Source organism: Cyprinodon tularosa, unplaced genomic scaffold (genome assembly GCF_016077235.1).
Source record: "Cyprinodon tularosa strain WSP-4 unplaced genomic scaffold, ASM1607723v1 ctg585, whole genome shotgun sequence".
NCBI lineage: Eukaryota > Metazoa > Chordata > Actinopteri > Cyprinodontiformes > Cyprinodontidae > Cyprinodon > Cyprinodon tularosa.
The window spans coordinates 161,890-189,106 of record NW_024039324.1 but is presented as its reverse complement, the minus strand read 5'-3'; the positions used below and the strand labels follow the sequence as shown (position 1 = coordinate 189,106).

General features: G+C 36.6%; 2 protein-coding genes and 1 long non-coding RNA gene across 4 annotated transcripts in view; 1 reads left to right on the top strand and 2 right to left on the bottom strand.

The window, feature by feature from the left end:
* Positions 1-3,963, top strand: part of scyl3 (SCY1-like, kinase-like 3) — an 11,508-nt gene extending 7,545 nt beyond the window's left edge. Inside the window, exons 7-14 of the mRNA XM_038306560.1 lie at positions 29-140; positions 227-304; positions 771-910; positions 1,041-1,231; positions 1,803-1,974; positions 2,220-2,381; positions 2,471-3,249; positions 3,444-3,963. Of these exons, the coding sequence (XP_038162488.1) occupies positions 29-140; positions 227-304; positions 771-910; positions 1,041-1,231; positions 1,803-1,974; positions 2,220-2,381; positions 2,471-3,249; positions 3,444-3,506 (1,697 nt within the window). The 3' untranslated portion in view covers positions 3,507-3,963. The remainder of the gene's footprint in view (positions 1-28; positions 141-226; positions 305-770; positions 911-1,040; positions 1,232-1,802; positions 1,975-2,219; positions 2,382-2,470; positions 3,250-3,443) is intronic.
* LOC119797481 lies at positions 385-1,559 on the bottom strand. The gene is made up of 2 exons (XR_005282595.1): positions 1,029-1,559; positions 385-891 (listed from the first exon to the last, which is right to left on the bottom strand). It is a non-coding gene; the product is annotated as an uncharacterized LOC119797481 (long non-coding RNA).
* Positions 3,881-27,217, bottom strand: cunh1orf112 (chromosome unknown C1orf112 homolog). 2 transcript variants are annotated; one of them, XM_038306557.1, is made up of 25 exons: positions 27,015-27,217; positions 26,720-26,902; positions 25,846-25,885; positions 25,657-25,745; positions 25,151-25,255; positions 23,211-23,351; positions 20,364-20,526; positions 20,206-20,290; positions 19,084-19,222; positions 15,485-15,574; positions 15,316-15,380; positions 15,062-15,210; positions 13,496-13,625; positions 13,115-13,301; positions 12,376-12,458; positions 11,866-11,917; positions 10,891-10,980; positions 8,443-8,628; positions 7,858-7,974; positions 7,694-7,789; positions 7,500-7,613; positions 6,706-6,810; positions 6,300-6,380; positions 6,080-6,214; positions 3,881-4,335 (listed from the first exon to the last, which is right to left on the bottom strand). In XM_038306557.1, the coding sequence occupies exons 2-25, from the start codon at positions 26,813-26,815 to the stop codon at positions 4,126-4,128; spliced, it is 2,748 nt and encodes a 915-aa protein (XP_038162485.1). In that variant the 5' UTR covers positions 26,816-26,902; positions 27,015-27,217; the 3' UTR covers positions 3,881-4,125. The 2 variants fall into 2 exon arrangements, with proteins under 2 accessions (XP_038162485.1, XP_038162486.1); XM_038306558.1 differs by lacking the exons at positions 25,151-25,255; positions 25,657-25,745; positions 25,846-25,885; positions 26,720-26,902; positions 27,015-27,217 and having other exon boundaries at positions 20,364-20,536; positions 23,211-23,345.

The window sequence follows — 27,217 nt, the reverse complement described above, 5'->3', positions numbered from 1 at the left end:
GCTCTCTTTTGCTTCCCGTTGTTTCCAGTGTCACAGGAGCTCTCTGACAGTCTGACAAAAACACTGCAGGCAGGCCTGCTGAACTCAGACCCCCTGGCTAGACCCCCACTCAGCTCCTTGCTCGACCATGACTTCTTCAGGTTCATGTTTATCTGTTTACCTCTAATTCTGTCATTTCAGATTGACAACATTGGTTTTAAACTGTTATTATTTTTTGTATGAATAGGAATGACTTCCTGGAAGTGATGAATTTTCTGAAGAGCCTCACTCTGAAGACAGAAGAGGAAAAAAATGAATTCTTCAAGTAATCATTTATTTTTGTCATTCTAATATAGTTTTATGTCTTGGTTAATTAAAGATGCGACTTTTCCTGTTTTTTTTTTCGTTTGTTTTTTTCTTTTCTTTTCAAATTGGCTTTCTTCTTGTCTCAGTTTTTAACTTCTCCAAAGCTCCATCCCTGACCTATCAGGGTTCTCCATTTGCGACTCCTTCACAGAACCACATTTGCACTGAGGATAAATTATACTCTGGTGGACTCTAGTGTTTGTTTATTTCTAAGGATAGTGAATTTTATTTTAGTGGTATAAAAATAAAGACCATATTTTTATTATGTTCAATCTTCCTTCATCACTTAAAACCCTGTAAAATGTCTTCAGGTTTGTTGTTGTAATTTCACCATTGTCAATAAGTTTGAATAAGTTAAACAAGGCATTGCAAATTTGAACACTTGACTCTACTTAGTAGTTTGACATTTTCTGTTTTAATGTTAGGTTTCTCCTCGACCGTGTCCAGAACCTTTCCGAAGAGCTGATAGCTTCACGTCTAGTTCCCAAACTTCTCCATTCTCTTGTTTTTGCTGAACCCATGGCCGTCAAGAGCTTCCTCCCTCATCTGCTAAGACCAAAAAATGGTAATGTGGAAGTTTTTCAACACTGCATCACATAACATGAGAAAAATAGATGTTAACCTGAAGGTACCTCCTTTATCTTAAAGGTTTAGTTAAAATGACTTAAAATACTTTACTTCACCTGTGTGCACAGAGTCCAGCTGTGGTGACAGTGGTGAGAGCTGCCTGTTGTCTGTGTCCCTTCACCGGAAACATGTGATTCCTCTGCTGCTTAAACTCTATAAAGTGAAAGAAGAGCATATTCGGGTTGTGCTCTTGGCTCACATCGACATTTACGCAGAGTTCTTTTCCCATGATGAACTAAAAAACCAGATCCTACCTCAGGTAAAAGTCCAGTTTATTCTTTCACTATATTTGTTTAAACGATCTAGCCCACCAGACCAGATCTTTCAAAAGCATTGATCTCATCTTTAGAAACACTGAAGGCTCTTACAGAGGTCAAAGCATTGTTCTAATTTTCGGATTGTAAGAAAGTTATTGATTTTTCTCTAATTCCAGTCTATTTTTAGTCTTGCTTTTTGTCCACTAATTAAAAGCAAGCACCTTAACCTTTGACAGGCAAACATAACATTAGCACAGAACCAAAACCCCTTAAAAGATATTTTTTATTCCTTAAGATATGGATGGAATTAAGATTTTTGTATTTGTGTGGTTCTTTTATTGTGTGGTCTAATTTAATTTATATCACACCAAATCTTTTATGTCTGCAGCTATGTAGTTTTTTTTTTTTTTTATTTAAAATAAATTTTAAAAAGCAATGTAGTTTTACCTAAGCTATAGATTTAGTTATTGCCATTTATTTTTGGATGGAGCATAGTTTTTAAAAAAAATGACACATTCTTGATGTTCTATATAAATTATTTAGTCTTTACTTTTTCCCCCATATTGGCTGCAGGTTTTGTTGGGAATGAGAGACACCAATGACGCCTTGGTTGCCATGACACTGCAAAGTCTGGCTGTTCTGGTGCCTTTGCTGGGAGCTCAAGTGGTTGTTGGCGGAGACAGAACCAAGGTCTTTAAACGCACCACACCCGGTTTTACCAAGTCTGCAGAGGTCACACCTGAAAGTAAGCAACTTCTAATGTATGAATGATGGTACCATAGTTTGGTTTATTATTCTGATGGTAGTCCATCAGTAGGAATTTATAATAGAATTATAGCATGGTACCTCTGTATATTGCATTCTAAAGAAAAATTTTTTGAATTCTAGATTAAATCTCAGCTTTGTGTGAGTTTGAAGTCAAAGTCTAATGTTGAAATTACTGACTGAAATTAACAGCCCCGCTAATCATACTTCAACTGTATTTCTTAGCTTCACCCAGCCACATAGTTGGAAGCTCCAAATCTCAGATGATTCAACCTTCCAAAGTTTTAAATATGTTTCCCAAAACATTGGGGACCGAAGGCTCAGTCCTCAGTCAAATGGGAAACTTGACAGACACACAAGAGAAGCCAAGAATTGCCCCATCATCTTGTAAGACCCTTTAAACGTAAAAAAAAAAAAAAAAGGGGGGGGGTTTAGTGTTTTGTAACTGAAATTTACTAGCTACTTTCTTTTTTCAGATTCAAGTCGAAACCTGTCTTTACCATTAAATGGCTTTCATCAGGATAATAAAAGAAAGGAAATGTTCCTGGGCCCAGAGCAGGCTAACAGACTAGAGGGCGCTGTGGACGAATGGCCAGACTGGAGTGAAAATGAGGTGGGGGGAAATAGAAACACGCAGTCTGTCCACATTCAGATTCAGGCATCAAAGGGAGTCGATGGCGTTAGCAACAGATTACCCACTGAAAATGCAGAGGAAGAACCTTGGGATGACATAGAGGACCCTGAACCTGCCTCAGATTTCTCCCCTACGGCTCCTTCTGCAGATTCAGAAATTCTTGCACCTTCCAGAGGAAGCACCTCTACAGCTGCAGATCAAACTCCTGAAGCATTGCCTCTGAAATCTTCTAGACCCCTAAAACTGACTTCAGCGCCTCGTCAGATGACAGAGAGCAAGAACTCTGACTCATGGAACAATGACTGGAGTCAACAGGACTTCCAGAAAACTGTCAACCCATCAGTCCCAGTGTCCAAATCTGGAGTGCCAATAAAGGGTGAGAGGACAGGTCTGGGGGATGAGTTCACCATTAAGGTTAAGAAGAAGATGGAGCAGGACCCAGAGATGGATCTGTTTGCAGACATGGTTCCGGACATCAAGTTATCTTCTACCACCCTACTGCTTCTAGAGAAAAGTGTCGCAGGACCTTCTGTAGACCTTTCAGAGAAAACACTAGAGGTCGACTCATGCATTGATACCGTAACACTTACTGCCAAGTTTGCAGCAGCTAACCCTTCTGAGGTAAGTTTTTCCAATTTCATTGCTTATATTTATGGTCAAATAACAATGGAGACATTTTTAAGTAAAAAAAAAACTAAATAATGTGGATATCTAGTAGTCATTAGGTTATGTTGGGCATTAACAAGTAACTGATTTATTCCAAAGTTACCTCTTAATGATCGTCATTCACCTATTCCGGTTTTGGTCCCTTTAAGGCTGAAGCGGATGGCTGGGGAGACGGAGATGACCTTAACTGGGAGGATGAGAATGCCTGGTGATGTTTAACAAAACCTTTATCTGGAGCCAAACCTTCCAACCTTTGGAGATCTTTGATCCATGAACTGCATCTGGAGTTACCCAGCAAAGCAGTAAACGTGAAGCTTCTCATGATCAGATGATGGAGTAAAAAGGTTTATGGTTTATAATGGGAATGTACGGCATAATGGCGAAGGACATACAGACTGCTCGATTGTGCTAAATCTGGACAGATGATGCCATTTGTTATTCTTTGCCTGTTGATGTTATGTTGCCTCAATAAGGTTAAAGATCCTAATTAGAGGTATATAGCATTGCTTTCATGTTTTGTTTTTATGTACCAAATCTAAGCTCAAGATAGAAGCTTTAGCAGGACAAATGGTTGCTTCCTAGAGGCTTGCACTTTGAATAAATGTGAAATAGAAAATCTATAATTTATTTGGGCTTTTTGGTTTGTGTTGAAATAAACACTTTACAGCATAAAATATTTCAGTGTCCTTCTAAACATAGCAGACTATATCACAAATGCGAAAGACATGTATACCGCTCACACACATCCACAACAAAATAATTCAGCATTCGCAAAGATCTGTTAACTGTACAGGAACAAACTCTTAAGATTTAAAAAAAAAGGTGACATTTCTAGCTTTTTTGTCTGGCTGATGTGATTTCTGTTATGAGGGTCATCAGATCCTGAAGTTTGGCATCCAGCCATGATGGAGGAGTCGCTGTTGTGTCAGTCTTTCCCTCTATGAGAGCTTGGAGGGCTTTTAAAGAGGTCTGAGCCGTCTGGATGTAGCGGTCATATTCCTCCTCTGCACTCGTCTCTTGTCGCGCTCTCTTGGGGTTTGGCTGGAAGGAATGAAGTAACAGGAAATTGTTTGAAATATTTTGATTGTTTTTTTCAAATCATACTTTAAACACCATACAGATATGGATATAATTACAGTACAGGCTATATGACAAATACGCAACAGATGCAGCAGTTAAGTTTAGTGTCTTAATAGTCTTAAGGATGTTTAGATTTTCTATTTAAGAACAATCTTAAATAGAAAATCTACAGAAAAAGCTACATTACAGAGAATTTAGCTAATTAATAATCATGTTATTACACGGTTGGAAAGCTACAAGGCTAAAAATGTATGGAGCAAACAGTGCTGTCTGAAGGAATTTATCACACTATCAGACTTTTCTGCAAAATAAAGCCAGTGGTAAAGCTGTCTTGTTTAGGTAAACATTCAAGCTTCTCCTTTTAACAATGTCTGTGTCAAGACTGTAAAGACACAAAACGCATATTCAGCTCGATCAACTGTAAAATAATGATTAAAGCCTTGACATATGTACATAAGAAGAAATATTACAGTAAGGCATTGTTGAACGAATATAATTATGAAAAAGGCAACTAATAAAATGAAGAACAGAACCATACCATCAATAAGAATATATGTTCGACAGAGCTAGAGGTGGATCTTAATTAGTCAGAAAGCTGTTTCTTTATGCAAACATCTGCTGCAGGTACCTTTTAGAATAACTGACCATTTCCTACTTCTCAAACCCAGTGGTGAGGGAGAATGTGAGTGTTCAACCCACCCAGTGTTCAGTCGTTCAATAGTAGCCCAGAAAAATAGGCCACCTTCTCTATATTGGAGGTATTTATTTGCGGTCCACTTAAAATAAGAGCCATACTATTTCCTTGGCTGCCTAAGCAGTGAACAAAGCAGGATATATGTGGTTTCTTGTCCTCATACCAATTTCCTGCATCAAAAAAGGGCAGCTGATAACCTCATATCACAATCTGTGAGTTCAACCCACTACTGCTGTTTTGTTTGCAAACTTTACCAAAGGACAGTCTGAATGTTCATCTGAGTAGCTACATGTCCATAGTCCGACAAGGGGTGGATTTGGCCTGAGGTGAACCATTCTGGGATATTTCCATTCATTTTTAAATGGGTGACGGGATATCAAGGACAGTGTTGAAAAATTAAAGCATTATTTTAAGCAGCAGTAGTTTTTGGGGAGTCTGCTAGCAAAGTTGTACTCCAGATGTGGTAGAAAACTTATTTTGCAACCCACATTCAGCAATATGTGGCTTAAAAACTTATTTGAATAAAACCTAATGACTTTTATAACGCTTTCTGAATAGGTTGCTTTGTAAAATCAACTCTCATCAGAGCCTAAACATTCACAACAAATTTTCAAGGTTAAATAAGGTACTAAACAAGTAGAGCAAAGGTTAACAAGTGACTTGTGTCAAACTAATGCATGTCAACTTAAAGGTATAGTGGAAGATTTTCACATTTTATTTTTAAAGACCCGCCTTCTCTAATTTAAAAAGTCTGATATTACTTGGCATAGGGTTAGGTGAAAATGGGGACAAGCGTATAGGATGGCCTTACTTAAACACATCACCAGAATGATGGACAATTAGGAGGATTTTAATGAGCCACCTGGAAAAAAGAACATCCTTCACTATACCTTTAGATCCTGTTGTTGAATGTATTACATTTAACCCACTACAAACTAACTGAATATACATATAAAAAGAAGCTTTTGCATATTCAGAATCAATCAATCTGACCTAAATTATGCTGCTAACCTCAGAGTCTTCAGCTGTCCGTATGTTAGAGCCAATGTTTTCGCTCTCCAGCTCCTCGATATGCTTCTTGATCACAGGTTTTTCCTGTTTCAGCCTCTGAAGCCGCAACTCTACATCTTCTTGTGAATTCAGCGTCTTGGGGGAAAAAAGGAAACACCTTTTAATAAAAGACAATCTGTTTGAATAAATCCTCATTCCATTCAATGTTTATATCCCCAACCTTTCTCAGGTAGGCGACCAGTTTGGTCTTTGTTTCTTCCACACACAAACTTTGGGAAATTACCTCTTCATGGTTTGTATTCTGAAGCACAAGAGGGAAAGAATAAAGTTAAATTCTTGGTTAAATAAAGGTGTCAGCGTCTATATTCACTGCCAAAGGTAACCACATCCTTGCCTTTCTGATGCTAAGCAAAGATAACACCTGAAGTCATTACATGTATGTTAGCAGATCACACTTTGTGGACTTACAACACTATGCAAACGTTTTCAGAACTTGATCTTTAACCAACTGCAACACATCTCAACCCTCTTCGTCACATTAATCCGTTTTGCCACTATTAACACTGAACCAGTAAAATGTTTTAAGTTTAAAAAACAAGTGTGTATCAGTTAAGTTTGTGTGATACCTCTGCAAAGTGAGAAAAGGCCTCTAGGGCGTGCTGATGTAGCAGCCAGGACTTGTTAGCCAGAAGGACTCCAAACAGGCTGCTCAGTCTAGGAAGGATCAGGCTCTGTGGGATCCAAATGCGTGAAAAAGGTAAAACCAATAAAGTATTAACTACCTAAAATGGTGTTCCTGTTAGATTACATAAGGACTGGACTAAGAGCTCCCCTTAAACTACTATGAGTAAGGACCTGAGGTAGGAAAACACAAAATAGTTTTATTTCTTGGTAATATTTCTTTAGCTGTAAGCAAAAAGCATCATAAATACCACTAACAAACACTTCAAATTACTGTGTCTAATTAAACAATGCAAGAGTTTAAATATCTATGATTAAATTACTGAATGGGTAACCTTTAGATAACATTGTAATGTGTTGAGATTAAGGCATGGCGATATGGCTTAAAAATCTAATCATAGACTTTTCCCTACAAAATCAGATGAACTTTCATAATAAAATGACAAATATTGCTTTCAAAAACAAAGTTTTTAACCATATCATATTTAACCATATGACCTTAACATATGACCTAAACATAAAGGGTATTGGAATTCAATGTGTTACACATTCTTGTAAAAAAAAAAGTCAACAAATAATAAAAAAGAAACCGTCTGAATGTTTGCAGATGGTTTATCAGTTAAAAATACACTTTTGTCTGATGTCGCTCTGAGCTATAGAAGCCTGGATTAGTTAAAAACTGATTAATAAAATGGACCAATCGCTCAGCAATAGTTGAGATGTGTCTGTACTTTATCACCTGACTGTCTGGAGGAAAAAAAATCTTTCCCAGGGAGGAGAGAAACTCCAGAGCAGCCAGCAGTAGATGATCTGGACTTTTCTCAGAAATCACAGCTTCCAGACACATCAGAGCCTAAAAACAACACCAAGCTGTTAATAGAAAGATTATCCACCTTATAACTCTTTAATGAGCAAGAAATACCATCCCTTTACCTCAGAAATGGTTTCATGCTTGATGTTCTTTACAAGAAAAGCTGTTGCTGACAAAAGCAGCTTTAAAGTATGCTGCAATACTGGGTAGACCTGCAACTGTTGCACATATTTTAGTCTTACAGTCGGCCCATGATTTAGCGTGAATATATGCGTGCTTTAGTTACCTGACTGGGACTCATCCGTGACCACAGCTGTGTGATCATCTTCACTGCAGACAAACACGGTTCCTCATGAGATGACTGCCCCCGAAGCCCGGAAAGAAGAGACCCCAGCGCTGCATTCTGGCAGCAGTCCAGACATAATAAGATAACAATAAAACATTCATTGTTAATATCAAACATCTCCACCCTGTATTGTTTTCCTCCCCATTCTTGGACAACGTAACTGATAGCTGCTGGGTAACAACCTCATGTGAAGACGCAAGGGATTATTAACAGCGTCAATGAAGCACAAATCTGACTTCAAATGAGTAATGGAGCACATAGAATCCAGATGATGAGTAAACTAACGTCTGGAAAAGAAAAAGAGTATTTCCATAGATTCTAATTGTTGAGGATCAAAATATTTCACTTTTGACACACCATATATTGTTTGCGCAAAGGAAAAGAAAAGCTTGGCTACAGCAATACCGTTGGAGTCTAGGAATGTGGTTTCACAGGTACTATCCGTGCCTTGTTGCATACAGCTGACGGCAGAGAACTGTAAGAAATCAGTACATCCCCTTTGGTATCACACAAGATTCTCCTCACCACTTTGCCTACTTGTCCCAGTTTGTATCCTCCATCCTGCCACTCTGTTAGAACCCTTTGCATCAGGCCAGTGGTTTCTGTTGCCACACGGAGACGGACGTCCTGAGAAAGAGCTCTGAGGAGGACGTGATTCCACACCGGAAGATTCTCCTCCTTTGATGGTGGGAACTGTGCAACAAACTCCAGCTAAAATAGTGGAAACATTTTCTGTTATTAGTAATATCGATTGAAGAAACCGAGAAGGTTAAAGTAATGAAGACTCCGCCCAAGAAGAACATCAGATGTGGCCTTTATTTATGTTAACTGTTGACATCATTACAATTCCTGGTATGAGGATACTTCCAGAATCCTTTGCTTGAATTGCCAAGTCTGTCATCTCTAAATAAGTTTTAAAACTGTATCCCCTAAATAAAAAAAAAAAAAAAAAAGATTTGCAATTTGCTGTCCTGAGTTTCCTCCTTTTGTCTTTGTTTATTTTTTTCTTGTCTTTAATTCCCCTGCATAAATAAACTGAGCTTTATAGTATCTTAATATCTTCCTTTCTGTCCAGAAGTCAAATAATTATAATTCAAAGCTGAACTGCAACAGTAGAATTGATTAATACAGTAAGTTTGAACATTTTTTTCTCCGTTTAGCCGTCATGAATTTCCAACTTATTTTCGATTGCAAAATTTTAGACATCAAAATGAGAGTATCTAAGTCACACATCGGACTATAAATGATACATGAGTATAAAGGATTTGTTTTTGGTTTTTAATGTCATAATTTTGAGTGAAAATTTGTGAAGTTCATTTCTAAAAGCTCCAAATCTGTAACCAAAATCAACTCACCCACTGTTATCCAACGACATTAAACAAGTAAATATGCGCATAGGCGATATAGTAAATGCATCACCAACTACTTAACATCTGTTCGGAGAACGGTCTGGAACATGACATTAAGTACAATCAATCAAAAATGTGTGGTCATGATCTGAAGGAGTAAAGATAAATCTATTCAGTTTCCGGATTTTCATCTGTAAAATACTGTGCCGGGTGTAACTAAGTAACCACGTATCTTGGGCTCATTATCACAGAGAATCTGTCAGATTATGATGATGACGTCTCTAGACGATGTAGAATGTTGTAAGCAAAAGCTAATACCCTTGCTCTTAAATTTGGTGCATGTACTGGTTTTGTAAAAGTGGAACTTTTACAAAACCAGGCATATTGTACCTCTGTCTACACTTCTCAGCTGTGGTCTACAAATAAAAGAAATCCAGCCTGCAAAGGCTACAGGTGGCCTAAAATGATGCTTTGCGGGTACTTTTGAAATGTCCAAGATGGACGAGTGAGTGAGATGTTTGTCACAGCAAGAGTCAATACCTTACATGCTGTTTTATGAAAGTCAATGTATAGTTTTATCTGTAGGTTAAATGCATCTGGCAGTGATATTATCTTGCTACTTACTGACACCAAACATATTGCAATCCGATTCCAGTCTAAGCTGTGGAGACACTGGCATTCCTGTCTCCTTAAATCTATCTAATTGTAACTTGTACTTGTATTGTAATTTTTTACCTGTATTGTTTAATTTTTAATCTATATATTTATTGGACAATGAGTCCGGAATAAAGTCTGTCTGTCTGTCACTTCACAGCAGTTTATCAAATAACAGCTCAGCTTAGTAGTTTCTTGCTATCATCTTTATTATTTTATATAACAATGATACAAGATCTCAGGTTGGCAGTTATGAGATTAGGATTAATTATCTTGTGATGAACCATCAACCTCTTTGCTTTAATAAAAAAATTATTACATGTGATCTTGAGCTCTTTGCTGTGATTTCAGTTTATTTGCTTATATGATATTTAATGTTAATAAAATACCTATTTTGTTGTTGCAGTGAGTTTATATTCATAATAAAACATCTTAACACTTTTTAATGATATTTTAAGGTGGATGTTGATTTTCATGTGCTTTCTTTATTGCTGTCCAATTCTTCAGATTACAACTTTTTCCCCCTTAAATGAAAGAAATGTCAAGATAATTATGACGCCTATGGCCGTGTGAGAACTGTTCCAATCCTCCCACTGAACCTGGATAACAAGAGCTTGAGCCTGTTTTGTTAGGATAACTGCTTCTTTTGATTAACCAAAATACCACGCTTTAATTTTAGACATTATAGGTCAAATGTTTATTTTACTAAAAAAATCATTTAGCCTCCATCTAATGCCCTGAGGTATTGGCTGCATTGCAGATGGAAACAGCAGTCAAAACCAAACTTTGTGGAGATGCCTAGATTGTTTAACAATTTTCTAATTTACCTAAACTATAATGTATCCTCTTTTTTTCCCTAAATAGTTAAAAGATTGGCTTCAAACAGGAAGTCGAAAATTCAACAGCACCACCTTAATGTTCTTTTTAAGCATCCAACCATTTAGCATGTCAGATCCTAATTGGCTCTAACCTGATGATTTGGGGTCATAAGGAAAACCATACGTTTCAGAAGCAATCCCAGATGGACTGACTGGTAACACTCTGTGTTGCAGGATTTCACCTAGAGGAAGGAAAAAAGCAGTTAGGAGGTGATGGAGAGTCAGAATACAGATATGAAAACCAACACAAAGCAGAAGCAGCCGCATTGCTCTGACATACTTTGTACTCTCAGATATCTTCAAAATTACCAAGCATATGTGTCCCAATCATTTACATAGAAACAGTGGTATAAAATCCAAACTCATAGCATGAGCTGTGCTCCTAAATACACCTGAGAAATAATGGGTTTACCCTCACAAGCATAAAACAACAATAGTTATCCAAGTTGTGCGCTTATTCCTTTCTTGAAGTATCCTTTGCAACAACTAGTGGAACACATATAAATGGATACAAGACACTACAGAGTTCTAGAGTGGTGTGGAGGCCTGTTCTATGGTTTGTTGAATCCTGCCTCTCTGCTTGGCAGTCTGATGATTTTTGGTGATTTCCAAGGAAATGGGACTTGAGTGATGGGAATGTGAAAGATGTAAAGTCTTTTTTTAAGGTCAGAAGCTGAGGCTAAACCTCAAGTTCCAGTGAAAGAGGGTCCTTAATACTAATATGCATTGGGACTATGTGGGAATATTTCAGGATTGCACCCTTTCTAATTAAACATGACATCTAACCAGCAAAAAATGTAAGTTCAATCCAAAGTTGGTTGAGGGAGATATGTTTGGGTGAACTTGACTGGCCTACACAGATTTCTTGGAGTGGAAGCTAAGCAGAACGAAAATATAAATAAAGACCTTCAGAGCCAGTCATCTTAGAAGAACTAAAGCCGGTAAAGCTGCAAATAGTAGACCAATTTTAAAAATTAAAACTTGAGCCTTAAAATATGAATATTAAAAAAGGTTGTGTGTGAATAAAATAACATTTCAGTGCTTGTGTCCAAATTGTTTTTACTTACCATCTGAGCAATAAGGAGGACATGATGCAGGCAGAGTTCTGCTGTTCCATATCTGCAAATATACATTAAATTCAGCACCAAAAATGTAAAAAAAAAATTACAGTAACTGTTGCTAAGACCTGAAAAAGTGCATTACTTAAAGGCAGTCTCAACTGTTAAAGGGTGGTAATTACAAATCTGAAGGGTACTTAAATTGTTGGTAAATGGGTTAAATATGAATATGGGTTAAATGCAAAGCGCTATTTATGGGAAAATCAAGACTAATACAAGAGAAGCAAACAATTATGGTGGAACATGTCTGATAGTTTGAGCCTTCTAGAGGAGAGCATGTGCTTTAATTTTATTATTTCAATTAAGAAACCAAAACGGTATGTTTGCAGCAAAGAACAAAGCATTTCTTTTAATCATTATTAAGGTGTATGGCAAAACCTCAGATTGCATGCAATATATGCAGGACATGACATTATTCTAACTTTGATATGAGACACAAAGAAGTGTTGTACAACTAACCGTGCTGTGAAGCACCACACATCTGCTGCCAACAACGCTGTTGGAGTATCAGCCTGCAGCACAGAATCTACCAAACAACGTTCCTGAAGGAGCAAGATAAAAACATAGGAAATTAGATAAAAGAAAACACAACTAACACTCATCGAGGAGATTAAAAAATATAAAGTTGTGTGAAAATAAACTAAAAGGAAAACTTGCCAGTGTGAAATAAAACAAAGCTGGATCATGGATAGCCAAAGTAAATTTCTAAGTGGAAACCAGTGACAAGCCAAGATTTTGTTTAAGATCAATACTCTTTGTTAATCACTGGACAGATTGCATGGTAGTAAATGTTTAATATAAAGCCCAGTATTTTCTTCCCAGGAAGAAAACACCTGTTTTATGTTTCCCTTCATAATAATCACCTTATTCCATTATTTTAATTTGTTCTTTACATTTAACACATCTCTTGGCAAGCATTTAGCAGCTTAAAGTTGATTTCAAAGTCCCAGCATGCAAATAGAAAGGACAGTTCCATCTAATACCCTACATAGAGTATTAGTAACTCCATGAAAACGCTCATATATTCTGTTTGCCTAATTTAAGAAAGATTTTTTTTTTTTTGTAACTCAACGGACCAGCCACAGTGTTACTTGTTTCAGCACAATCTAAGATGTGGGGCATTTGGGCAACAAAAATGGAGCAGCTCTAGTTATGTTCATCGTTCTCATGTATTGGTGGTTGGGTATACTGGTCTTACCAATACAGGAAAGTAGACTGGAGAGAGCACAGCCACACTGGCACAGAGCTGTACACAGATGTGGTGGTGCAAAGTGACCTCGACCTGGGCCTGCCCCTTTAGCATCACCCCTGGTAACAGCACTGGTATTTTACGCTCAGTATAGCATTGTCGGAAGCTGATAAAGATAGCCTGGTAGAGAGGGAGTCTGGAAAGGAGGGAGAATTCCAAGGAAAATGGTCTGAATGCTTCATTTAGGAAAATTCACTAGAAACATAATCAGACAAAACTGCAAAAGTAGAATTTAAATTATAACAGTAAAATGCTTAAATAATACCAATAAAAACTCATGAATCATCAGTTACTCTGAATCCGTACGAAAAATAATTTATTTCCAGGTACCTTGGTGTGTCTTCTGGGAACAGACTTCCAGGGTGCCAAAGCTGCATCACTTCTTCTGGCTGGCTGAGCAGCTGTCCCATTATGTTCACGAGCAGGAGTAAATGAGGAAGTTCATGTTCAGGACTCAGACCTGCATGAAAGGAGTTGCATGTTATTATGTAGAGATCAGCTGCTGGAGTGCATGCATGCTCCACATTTCTGAGGACGGCTTAATACACACTTAAAATAAAGAACTGGAAAAACTAATACTACTGAAAACAAACTGATTCCGTTTAAACCAGTACAGGAAAAGTGAGGGGACCCTACAGCGTACAGTTGTGTTGTATTGGCTACAGTATTACCAAAATATTTATGAATTTCATTCACAAACATTAATGCATTATGAACTGAATAAACAACAGAAAACTTAACGTCTCTCTACTTCTAGTTTAGACTTAGACTCCACTTCATTGAGTAATAGAAAAGATTTACTGAAAAAGTTGCTTCCAGTCAGGCTTCACCACTGAAAAAAATGAGCTGTAACGTCTTAATGACTTCACCACCAACTTACCACTTTACCTTCCAAAATGATGGCAATGAACTGGAAGTTGATTTACAGTATTTTTTAAAAAGAATGGGAAACTGTAGATTCACCTATTGAAGCAGCAGTAGGGAGTGTTTAGAAAAAGGGTCGTAGCTCGAGAATATGAACAAGCAGTCCATATAGGTCTCCTTGTTCTCTGCAGGACTAAAGCACTCGCTCCACAGTTCCTCCCCGACATACGAATCAGGTGTGAACACACCGAAACATAAATAGTTCTACTGATGATGGAAGATCAACAGCTATTCAGTGGTAGTAAACAAACATCAATGTTGTGCTTCATACTGACACACAGCTGCAGCACAATGACAATCCTGACTCTTATTGGGGTTTTTTGACCAGAGGCAGTATATTTCAACAAAAGGACGGTAAGGTTACAAAGAGGAGGAAAAGGACCTCGATTGTTGCCTGAAAAGTGAAAAGTTGCCTATTGCACCTTTACTAATAGAATAAGTAATAAGTCCACTTGGAAATTATTTGAGTTCAGGTAAATCAAATATATGGTACACATTAAGATTAAAGTGTCAATTCAGTCAAACAATGATGTCTTAAATAAAAAAAGTCCTTTCCCAAATTTGCCCTTTTTGGGGAAACTGACTTTTTTTAATTTTCAATGTTTTGCTATTGGGGTTTAACCCTTTAAAGCCAAGTGTATTTTATTTGATACAGGAGATTTTGAAACCTCTGCATCATCAGTGTCATGTTTTTGTTCTTGAAACCCTGACTTACATAATCAGACACATGTATTGAACACAAAACATATAAAAGATGATATAGAAATGCGTAATATATTAAAATTGATGCAAATAAATGATGTAATTTAATTTTTTTACAAAAGTTATATAGTTTTTTCATTTATCACAAAGTTCAATAACAATTCTAATTTTGGAAAATTAGAATCTTCTGACAATTATTTCCTGGTTCAGGCTTTAAGGGATAAAACTGAATGTTCTTTAAAAATGGCACTTCCTGAAATCCAAACTTACACAGGTCTGGCTGCAGTACTACTTCAGCAAAAGGCCTTAGAGGTAACAGCTGGAGTACGAAAGCATCCATAGGAATCAGAACTGATGCAGATATTTCACCAGCTAGAGCTGCTGGCAGAGACGGAGCACATAAACTTGGAGGGAGCTTACTGAAACACACAAAGCTCATCATAAGAACAAATAAAAAAGGAATCAAATGGAGAATGTTTAAAAGATAAATCTCACTTTTAAGTTGAGACTGAAACCATTTTTACCTGATTATCTGGAGGTAAAGTTGGTGAAAACAGCTGGATTTTTTTGTCAGAAAATATTTAAATTCCTGTAAACCACATAAAGAAGATCAACAAAAATTTCATTAGTGCCACAAAATGAATTTCTAAGTAGTAAAAATCTTACAAAGGGTTACGAAAAGATCAGTTGTACCTTTATGTAATGAACCAACGTGTTAGCAAAGAATCTGGACATCTTTGCAGTTTTCTGGAAAAGCTTGTACTCTGTACTCTGGACAGACTCCTATAATCCAAAGCAGGCAGATGTTAAAAATACACAAAAAGAGGCATATCTTTAAGACAATACTACTCAGAATTAGTTAAGTACTTTCTCTGCAGACAGAAACTTTATATAATAAGATTTTTTATTTATTTAAGATGGTGCTGGAGTCTATTGGCTCTTTAATTGACAGTTTAATCATATGGAAATGGTATACATTATTGATGATGTCAAATTCCTAACGATATACTATATTGCCAAAAGTATTCCCTCACCTGCCTTGACTTGCATATGAGCTTCAGTGACATCCCATTCCTAATCCATAGGGTTTTAAAATGACATTGATCCACCCTTAACCATTAGAACAGTTTTAAGGCTGTCCACAAGGCTTAGGAGTCTGTTTATAGAAATGTTTGACCATTCTTCCATTTGTCAGGTCACTCACTGATGTCGGACAAGAAGGCCTCGCTCAGAGTGTCTGCTCTAATTCACCTCAAACTTGTTCCATCAGGTAGAGGTCAGGAATGTACATGAAAATCAATTCATCATCATCGAACTATGCCATCCATGTCTGTATGGGCCTTGCTCTGTGCTCTGGTGCAAAGTCATTTTGGAGGAGAAAAGGGCCAGCTCCAAACTGTTTCCATCAATTTGGGAGCTGAAATGCCTTGGTATGCTGAAGCATTCAGTTTCTTTAACTGAAACTAAGAGCCCAAGACCACCTTCTGAAAAACAACCCTACAACACAATTCCGCCTCCACCACACTTGGAACAACACAGCCTGACAAATACCGTTGACCAGGCAACACCAAACCCAGGCTGCTCCATCAGATATCCAAATGGAGAAGTGTGATTTGTAACTTCAGCAAGCGTCTCCATTGCTCTGGAGTTCAGTGGTAGTGTTCTCTACTCCACTGCATCCAAAACTTTGGTTAAACCTGGTTATGTATGGCTTGGAAACAGCTGCTCGACCAAGAAACCCCATTCTATGAAGCTCTTTGCACACCGCTCTTAAGCTCATCACATGAGGTTTGGACGCGTGTAGTGATTGACTCTGTAGAAAGTTGGTAAACTCTTCGCAATATGAGCTTCGACATCAATCAATCCTGCTCTACAGTTCATGTGGCCTTTCACTTTGTAGCAGTTTCTATTATCCCCAAGCACCCCCATTTTCTTATGATACAGCTGGTGGCTGACTGTGGAATATTTAGGAGCGAGGAGATTTCAGGGCTGGATTTGTTGCTCAGGTGGTATCCTATCACAGCTACATGCTGGAATTCCCTGAGCTCCTGACAGATACCCATTATTTTTACAATGTTTTGCTAAAACGGTTCGCATGCCTATGTGCTTAATTCTATACACCTGTGGCCATTTCATCGATTGGAAAACCTGATTCCAATAATTTAGATGGGTGACCAAATACTTTTGACATATAAAGTATAAAATAATACCAGTGACTACAGATGACAGATGAGCTGACATGATTTCTAGTCACAACTACTGTGGTTAAGAAAAAGAGACATCTTGTATCTGTGTCAAGTTTTTGTGCTAAGGGACTGAAAAATACTTTTTTTTTTCCATCTCTAGATAAGATTTGTATACGTTTGCTTGTTTAAAGGACTACTTACCCTCAAATCAAGTTTTCATGCTGGTAAAATGTATAAATAGATGTCTTAGAGTGCTGTCTACATGTCCCAGGCATCATTTTGGCAACTCACTCAACATTTTTTGAAACCCTGCTTTTGTTTCTAAAACCATGTTTGGCGTTAATTAGTGACTTAAGAACCTCATTCTTAGCAACTACTGTAGCACTTCTATTAAGCAAAAAAAATGATGCAAAAGTGGCCATGTTGCACAAGTTGGAGCTTTAAATTAAGGACAGTGTACGAATGCCCTAACTTATGATAAATACTTTTATTTAGTTGTGCTTTTACATGCAGTACAAATCAAAAGTTTGGACACACCTTCTCATTCAAAGAGTTTTCTTTATTTTCATGACTATGAAAATTGAAGGTTTACACTGAAGGCATCAGAACTATGAATTAACACATTTGGAATTATATACTTAAAAAAAAGTGTGAAACAACTGAAAATATGTCTTATATTCTAGGTTCCTTAAAGTAACCACCTTTTGCTTTGATTACTGCTTCGTTCACTCTTGGCATTCTCTTGATGAGCTTCAATAGAAACCACCTGAAACGGTCTTCCAACAGCCTTAAAAGAGTTCCAAGATATTCAGGTCGGTGATTGTGGAGGCCAGGTCATCTGCAGCACCCTATCACTCTCCTTCTTGGTCAAATAGCCCTTACACAGCCTGGGGGTGTGTTTGGTGTCCTGTTGAAAAATGAATGATGGTCCAACTAAACGCAAATCTGATGGAATAGCATGCCGCTGCAAGATGCTGTGGTAGCCCCGCTGGTTCAGTATGCCTTCAATTTTGAATAAATCTCCAACAGTGTCACCAGCAAACAGCCCCCACTGACCTGGCATTGACCTGGTCTCTAATCTGAGCTGCTGTTAACCTGCGATATCTGAGGCTGGTGACTCGAAGGAACTTCTCCTCCACAGCAGAGGTGACTCTTGGTCTTCCTTTCCTGGGGCGGTCCTCATGTGAGCCAGTTTCTTTGTAGCGCTTGATGGTTTTTGCGACTGCACTTGGGGACACTTTCAAAGTTTTGCCAATTTGTCAGACTGACTTCATTTCTTAAACTAATGATGGCCACTCATTTTTCTTTATTTAGCAGCTTTTTTCTTGCCATAATACAAATTCTAACAGTCTATTCAGTAGGACGATCAGCTGTGTATCCACCTGACTTCTGCACAACACAACTGATGATACCAACCCCATTTATAAGGCAAGAAATCCCACTTATAAAACCTGACAGGGGACATCTGTGAAGTGAAAAACATTTCAGGTGACTACCTCTTGAAGCTCATCAAGAGAATGCCAAGAGTGTCCGAAGCAGTAATCAAAGCAAAAGATGGCTACTTTGAAGAACCTAGAATATAAGACATATTTTCAGTTGTTTCACACTTTTTTGTTAAGTATATAATTCCACGTGTGTTAATTAATAGTTTTGATGCCTTCAGTGTGAATCTACAATTTTCATATTCATCAGAATCAGAAATACTTTAATAATCCCAGAGGGAAATTACTTTTGTTACACGCTCCAGTTACAGTTTTATATAATATATACACACATCCAACTATACAATATAATAAAGATAAAAAATAAGAATAAAAAGTGATAAAATATATACAAATATAGCTCTTCTGTATATATATCTGTACGTATATCTATGCATATGTAAAAACTAAATCCAAATAAAATGAAAATCCAAGTTAAGTGATAAATCCAAGTAATGATAAATCCAAGTAAACATGAAAATAAAGAAAACTCTTTGAATGAGAAGGTGTGTCCAAACTTTTGGTCTGTACTGTACAGCACAACTAAATATGGTCAAAGTAAAAACACTCAATTTAGAAATAGCTAGTTTGAGGTTTCAAAATATTTAAAGTAGATCTTTCGAACCTGCAAACCTGCCAGCTTGATCTGTTCAGCCATCTCCACACAGCTATGGAAGGAAGCCAGCAAGTTGTCTGACAGGCTGTTGACGATATCCTCATGATGCAGATGTTCCTCCAACAACGACTGGTACTTCAGACTCTGTCTGAACATGAAAATTTCACATTTTCCAAACAAATTTAGATGAAGATATCACCATTATCATGCACAACATGTCCATTACCCTTCTTCACTTTAGGACATGGTTTAATCAAAAACACCATTGTATTTTGGGGGGATTCTAGCTGACAGACCAAAATAAAATATAACATAAGTGAAAAAAAATGGCTAATGGTTTTCCATAAGAGGGCTACTACTACATCTGACCTTTGTCAAAAGAACAAGGAAAAAGCTGTTGTTGAAAGAAAGTCATTTATGGTCCCATTAAAAGTTGGTAGCAATTCATGTAGGAGACGCAGCAAACAGAAAAGTATGTCTGGTATGTGGGAGAAAACTATCATTTTAAGGCAGTATAGTGGACCCCCATCAACAAATAAATCAAAACATGTTAGCCAGTCAGAGCTTAATGACATTCTTCATTAGCTAGGACCATAAAGCTGGTTGCAGTTGATGAGAACATGGCTTATACTAGACACAGGGCCACAGCACCTGTTGAACACTATAGAGTTGAAACCTTCAAGCTGCAAAACAACTTTAAACATACAGCCAGAGGAACAATCTGACGGTTCAAATTAAATCACAATCGTGTTGAAATGGCCCAAAAAAAAAAGAATCAGTAGAAGAAAATGATGTTGTTAGACACTCTTCATCTAATAAGACTGAGCTTGAGCTATTTTGCAAAGAATGATGGGAATAAATTTCAGTCTCCAGAAAGAAATCTGAACTGTAATTGCAGCTATTGTTCTAATGATTAAAATGCATGCCCAAAAGTGTTTATTTCCAAAATATTTGTATGCATAGTCATCCCCCTTTACAATAGTGATTTATTTTAAGTTCGTATGTCACAACCACAATAGAAAAATACATAAAACAAGCAAAAAACACAAGTATGTGTCTGTAATGAAGCATAGTGTAAAGAAGCTTTAAGACCAGAGTGCTCTTTACTGATCACAGCAATAAAGGACTTACTTGATGAGAAACTTCCATGTATTTGCATGCAGCGCTATGTCTAGGTTGGATATAATGGAGCAGATGTCCAGAAGACTGTGAATCACTGTAAAATAATATTCTCAGTGAGCATCAAACTCCAAAACAACTACAAACAAAAAACGCAAACTTCTACACACCTGTAACGATGTTGGAGACCTCCTCGTCGGATGCGTTACTCTCCAGGGAAATCCTATCCAGGACCTCCAGAAGTCCCTTCTGCAGGGAATAGGCCTCTTTAAAGAGTCCTTGCAGCAGATCAGCCACCAGAGACAGTCGGCCACAGTAAACCATCTCACTATCCTGTGGACAGCTGACAGTCAGCATGTGGAGCTTATTTTATTCCTCATGTTTACACTAACTTTTTGAGAAAATCTAAAAGATATTTAACAACTCTCTACAAAAAATATGTATAATTTTAAACAGAAGTCATAAGCTGGCTATATATATATATATATATATATATATATATATAAATAATAGTTTCATTTGCATAGAAATATGCAAATGAAACTATGCAAAGGTTATTGGGATGCATTGTGCGTTATCACATTTACAGAGAAAACATTGAGCCTCCCATCTTTATCTCTCTCCCAGCATTTTTAACAGGAAAAGGAAAGTCCAATATCTTTTCCTGCATATTTGGCTTTGCCCCATAAACAACATTTTCATCAGAAGGCATTACTGATTTATTTCCCTGCCAGAGGATTAAAACATTACTTTCGGTTTGCCACTGATTTGTTTTCATGGGACCCAAAGTAGTTTAAAAACTTTTTATGGCAAAAGGTTATTCATAACTGAAACTGTTCTGGCGTCTGTTTCAAGAAGCAGGTTTACTGAAAACTAGGAGTTTTCAGTAAACTCCTAAACCTGAATTATGGTCTTTGAGTGTTCAGTTTCACAAAGAGAGTTTACTCAACCTCCATTTCAGCTGCTGTAGTAAGATTCTCCCCAGAGCTAACCTGGTCGGAAGCAGGTTTTCTGCAGTAAACTCGGAGTGTCCTATGTCTCCTTTGAGCCAGTCACATTGTTTTATTTACTGATTCAGTCAGGAGATTTTTGTTGTAGTTTTGCAGTTTACATACAACTACATAGAATAAAGAAATATCATTAACTAGATCCGTTAGGAACGTTAGGTTTTGAAAACAAACATTATGTTCGTTTTAAGAGGATCTTATTTTACTGAATGATCTGCATTATTTCAAAGAGAATTAAATATTGACAGGTAGAGGATTCCTCGACAACTCAGTTGAAAGGGTAAGAGATTTATTTGTTTATGGTTTGTTTAATATAAGCAAAATGCTGATAGTTTTTTATTTGTACGATACATCAATAACAATTGAAATGACTTTAAGATTATACATAAATAGATTCAAGTAATTCCGTGGGGGAACAAGAATTACTTTAGGATTAGGATTCACTCTGTCATAACAACCTACTGAGCCTACTAGCACAATTTGAAACCATTCTATGGGATTGATAACCGCTAATAACGACCATTTATTGGGAAGATAACATCCGAAGCAGCTGCAAACAGCCCCTTAGCATTTACTGTGTGATGGAAGAAATAATTAAATTAAGGAGTAGCAACGTGAGATGATGCACAGGTCGTTTCTATGAGAATAACGTTTTTAGACTTCATTTTCACCAGCTGCCAGGTGATTTCCTCTAAATAGAAAACATTGATCCACGACAATTCAAGAAATAAACCTGTAATGTTATCCTGGTCACTACATCTATGGCAAGCCGTTCTAATATTTATTAGTGTGACTGATTATGTATTTCTGATATCTTGGAAAAACAAGTTTTCCCTTATCAAAATGACCATTTCAAAACAAAATGCCATCCTTCACATCTAGAATAAACATTCTACATGTCTAGAAATTAACTATAGATCTCCATATTCCTATTGTTACTGGTCAGTATTTGAATTATTTTAACTATGAAGAAATAAATATTCAGTCAAGCTGATAATAGTCAGAATGGCCACCTAAAATGTGTAAACATTTCTAGGTGTATAAAACTTAATTGTTACTGGTACAATTTTGTTTTCTTGTTTTCTGAAATTCAATTTCTGCTGCAAAAATAGAATTTAAAACCTATATTATTACAATTCTGACAACAAAATGGAATTCACTCCCAAAATACTATCAAACAACAGAATACTCTCCATGGTTTCAAAACTTCACTTAAGAAATATAACCTTCAAAGAAATTGAAATACTCAATGCTAATTTAATTAAGGAGATACTGTTGTAGGGTTCTTGTTAGGTTTTTCTTTGATATAGATCTATTTGGAGTACCAGTATTTTATTTTAAATATATATAATTTATTTATATTCTTATTGTTATTTTAGTGATCAATGGCATTAAATGTATTTTTTGTGTAAATTTCTTGTGTGTATAGTGTGTAAAGTGATGTAATAAATTGTATGGTCAAATGGAAAATTGGTGAACCCCACGAAGAATAGCTTTTAGCTTATGCTGAAGGTGATTGGAAACCAAATAAAACAAACAAACAAATGTAATTTTAACCAGGAAGAATCTTTTAGAGATCTACAAATGGAACAACACAGAGGAGAGTGCTTTTAATATATGTTAAAATGGCCTGCCATAGACCACTTCATATAAACCTATGGATTAACTCGAGCAGCAATCTTCTCCTTCCCCATTTTACACACCTTTGAAGCTCTAGCTCTGTTTCTTTGTCTTTTAAACACACTCACATAAACTTTTTAAACACCTTAAACAAATCCATTTTTTTTCCATTTCTCCATTAAAATCCATGATGACAGGCAACTTCCTGTTGCTCAAGAGCTCCCAACCTTAGGCTAGATCAGTTTAGATGTTTTGTTAAACCTGCTTCTTGAAATGAACCCCCTGCACACAAGCTTATTTGAACTATAACAAACAAACAATCCTTTACACTCAACGGGCATGTTTTACATCCGTCTGCTCTTATAGACACAATGAGATGAATAAGCAAACCTTGCAGTGCTGAAATGTTTCTCTGAGGACTTTAAGTATGCAAGTTGGTAGCGAACGGATAGCATCCAGACAGGGACCTTCTTCAAATGAGCCGACATGGCGAACGCAAACGGAAAGTACATCGATCACTTGCATCATTGCCTGAAACAGATGACCTTTGTTAAAGTATCAGGCTTAGGAAAGGTTAGTAAGATGACAGATGCACCAAACAACCTGATTGCAATCAGATCAGCATTCTGCCCCATCAGAAGTCCAAATACTAAGAAGGTACATTTTAATTCCAATCATGTTTTATTAAAAGAAAATGCTAATTTGACTTTAGCACACTCTTTTTGGTTTAATTAAAATCACATAAGTTAAGGAAGGCATAAATAATGAACAGCTTATAATCTTGTCTTTTTACTTTGGAATCAAAACTAGGGCTGCAACAACGAATCGATAAAATCGATAAAAATCGACTTTTAAAAGCGTTGGCAACGAATTTCATCATCGATTAGTTGTGTCGCGCGATTAATGCGTCATCCGCCGCCGTCGTCATTGCCGTGGGGCGCCTCCCCCATCCCAACCCTGTTCTCCCGCGGCGCTCCCGCAGGAGTCCCTCTCAGCGCTGCAGTCAGAGCCGCAGGATTGCAAATGAAGCGCGCATGCGCCGGGATTGACGGCACAAATTGATCACAATAATTAAAATAGCCTGCGCTTTGTAAAGCGAAAAAAGTCGTAACATGCAACTTTTGTAAAGACAAATGAACATGGCACGGAAGCACCACTGTTATGACGCAGCACCTGAAAAGAAAACATGCTGGAGCCTTTGATGGCAGTGAAGAGAGCTGATCAGCAGGGTGAGCGACCATGTTTGTTTCGTTTTAAAGTGGGGAAATGTAACGTTAGTTTCTCAGGAAGCTCATCTGATGCTTTCCTTACCTTGTTAGTAGGTTACAGACAGTGATAAGGTTGGCTACTTATTTTACTTTCAATTTCATTTGAATTAGCTTAAGCAGCGTTTATATTTTCTTTATAATAAAATAAACTTGCAATTTATGAGGGCAAGGCTTTTAAAGTTTAAATCTTCTGGCAAAGATAAAGTAAAGAAGATCCTGCAATTTATGGAAGTAAAGCAGAATAAAATCCAGCAAGATCAGTAATATGTCAATTAATTATTACCACATTTCCATGTAAATATCTGTCTTTGGAGAATGTGTTTTTTAGCACCCCTAGTTCTCTCATTTTTATTCCAAATACAATTTATAATTTGAATCACAGGGTTATTTTTTATCTCTATGGTTAAGTATTTTCTCAACTTTAACTGCTATACTTTTACTGCAACTTTAACTGCTATACTTTCCTGTCTTAAAAGGCAGAACTAAAAAATACTAATTTGTTGAAATGGGGGGACCTATTGTTTGAACCCCTTAGGGGCTTTTAAAAACAAAACTACCTGTCTTTTTTGCGCTTTATGAAACAAAGTACCCTATATTTTGTGGATGTACAGCTACATTTCTCATGTAAGTTTGCGTAGTTTTAACACAAACATTTATTTTTCATATTGCACCAGTACAGTTAATGAGCAACCTGTACTTGTGTGCTTGTTTGTTCTGTCTAAAATGTTTATTTTGGAATAAAGAGGTTAATATAAAAAATATTTTTTGTCCGATTCATCGATTAATCGAAAAAATAATCGGCCGATTCATCGATTTTTTAAATAATCGTTAGTTGCAGCCCTAATCAAAACTACAACATCCATCATAGAAAGTGTGGCACATTATCTTAGAAGTGATATTAAAAAAAAAACTAAATCAGTCTGAATCGGTAGGTCAGGTCTTAAAAAAAAAAAAGTATTTAACAGGAGAAAAACATATAGATGCTTCCCAAGTCCGAATTAGGACATTGTATAGAAAGCATGAGGTTAAAACATGATTTTGAATCAGACAGTGTATCTTTACCTGTAGAATGTTCCTGAAAAAAGCACACAGCTCAGTGTTTTGACTTGAAAGCTCGCCAACTTGATTCATAATTTCCTTTATCATAGTGTCGTACATCATCACTGCCTGCAAACATTTGTGTAAGACAACAAGAGAACATAACTCAAAACAAACACGATCGTTACACTTTTTGAGATGTATTGTTAATAAATTGGAGGATAAGACAAGTCTATTCAAAACAGCCTGATACAATGAGAAGACATTTAAAAAAAATGTCCAGGAGAAAAAGATTCTGCCATGCCTATCGGCCAAGTCAGCTAAAGCTCATATGAAATCATCTGTTAACTTAGCCAGTTAACATAATGGTAAACTAAATGGCTAATTCATAGCATTTAGTGGCATTAATTTCAAACAATATAATAACATAAATATTTGGCCTCCTGTCTATAGCAAACAGATTATATTGATTTAATTGTTTAAATTAGTTTTGATACTAAATCTATGGCAAATATAGACATTTAATTTACCTTTGGTAGGATCTTGGAAAAGCAGTCCTCTTCGAGCTGCGGTAGACCAATGTGTGGCAAGAAAATCTCTGTAATTATCTTCAGTATGCCTGTGTGGAGGTTTATTTAACATTACAGGCGGTTCATGGTACAAAGAAGAATGGACATAATAGCAAATGTAAAAAACGTAGAAAAAAGAATACTACTCACGTAGATGATCATTCCAGCTATCTGACTCATAATGCAAGGAGTAGAAACAGTCAAGAAAAAGCTCATTATTAAAAGCTGTATTCACTCTAAAATGATATCATGTGAAAATACATACTGGAAATGCATACATTAAAAAAACATATAGCTATTTATATTGAGAATCTGGATTGAAAAATTTTTTTTTTCCAATCTGAATTAATTTCATTTTTAAAGCATATAGTATAATTTAATTATCCCCTATTACATCATATTAGGAATTTATTTTGTAGGCCACTATTACCCATCTAACAACTCTAATAAGGAAGATCAGTCATGTGTAGGATCCTATGCTGTGCAGATTTTAAATAATGAAATGTTAGGTGTGTATTTGATGTGCACAGCACCACTTAAATTTTTTTTATGAAATCATCAATACTGAAATACGTATTATATACTTGTACTGATTTTTTTTTTTATATCATACCCTTTTATATAAAAAGCACTTATAAAATTACAAAGGTCATCAAAGTGCTGTGCATACAATTAAAAGCAACAGTAAGTAAAATAATTAATACTTTAAAAGTAATTAACAGAAGATAAAAATAATATTAGATCAAATAAAAATAGGGTCAAGCTTCACCAATCAAATGTGTTTTAAGAAGACATGGGTGGTATTTCTCCATATATGTCAGGGCTGCTGGTCAATATAGATTAAAATAAAGCACAAAAACAACTTTAAGGGTATTTTTTACAAAGTTAATCTATTCTAAGTTTCAGTTCAAGTTTATACTCTCATCAACAGAAGCGTACACAATGTGGTGTTTGGACGAGTCACTGAGTCATCATCAGAGGAAACACAACTGGCCTGAGGATTAAATGAGGTCTGGGAGGATATTGTAAGCTTTGGGAGGACAGACTTGAGCTCCTGGCGACAGGTTTCCTGACTCCACTGCACCACCTCATCCAGTAAAGACGTGTTGCTCTGGGACATGATGATGGGAAATCCACCGGTGTTGGTAAACGCCGCGGGGGAGTCACTAACGGAGGTTTAGATCTATCAACATGTCCTCAGACGAACCTGGAGTTGTTAAAAGTACATTATTCAGAGCTTCAACTAGCGAAAGGCTAGTTGCTGCTAACGTTGGTAACGTTTCAATTTAAAGTAAATGGAAAAATTAAAGTTAGCTTACTGTAAGGGTGGGACTCGTCTGGACGTAGATTAAGTTTTAGTTCCTGTATATTGGTTTCTCCTTACGTTGCACCTTGGATACAAAATGCCGTTAAATTACATTTAATTAATAATAATTTTTAAAAAAGTCAAAGTACAAAAATTGAACCGTTTATTTTGCACAAACAGCCCGCGCGCATCTTATTAACCCGGATATGACGTTTG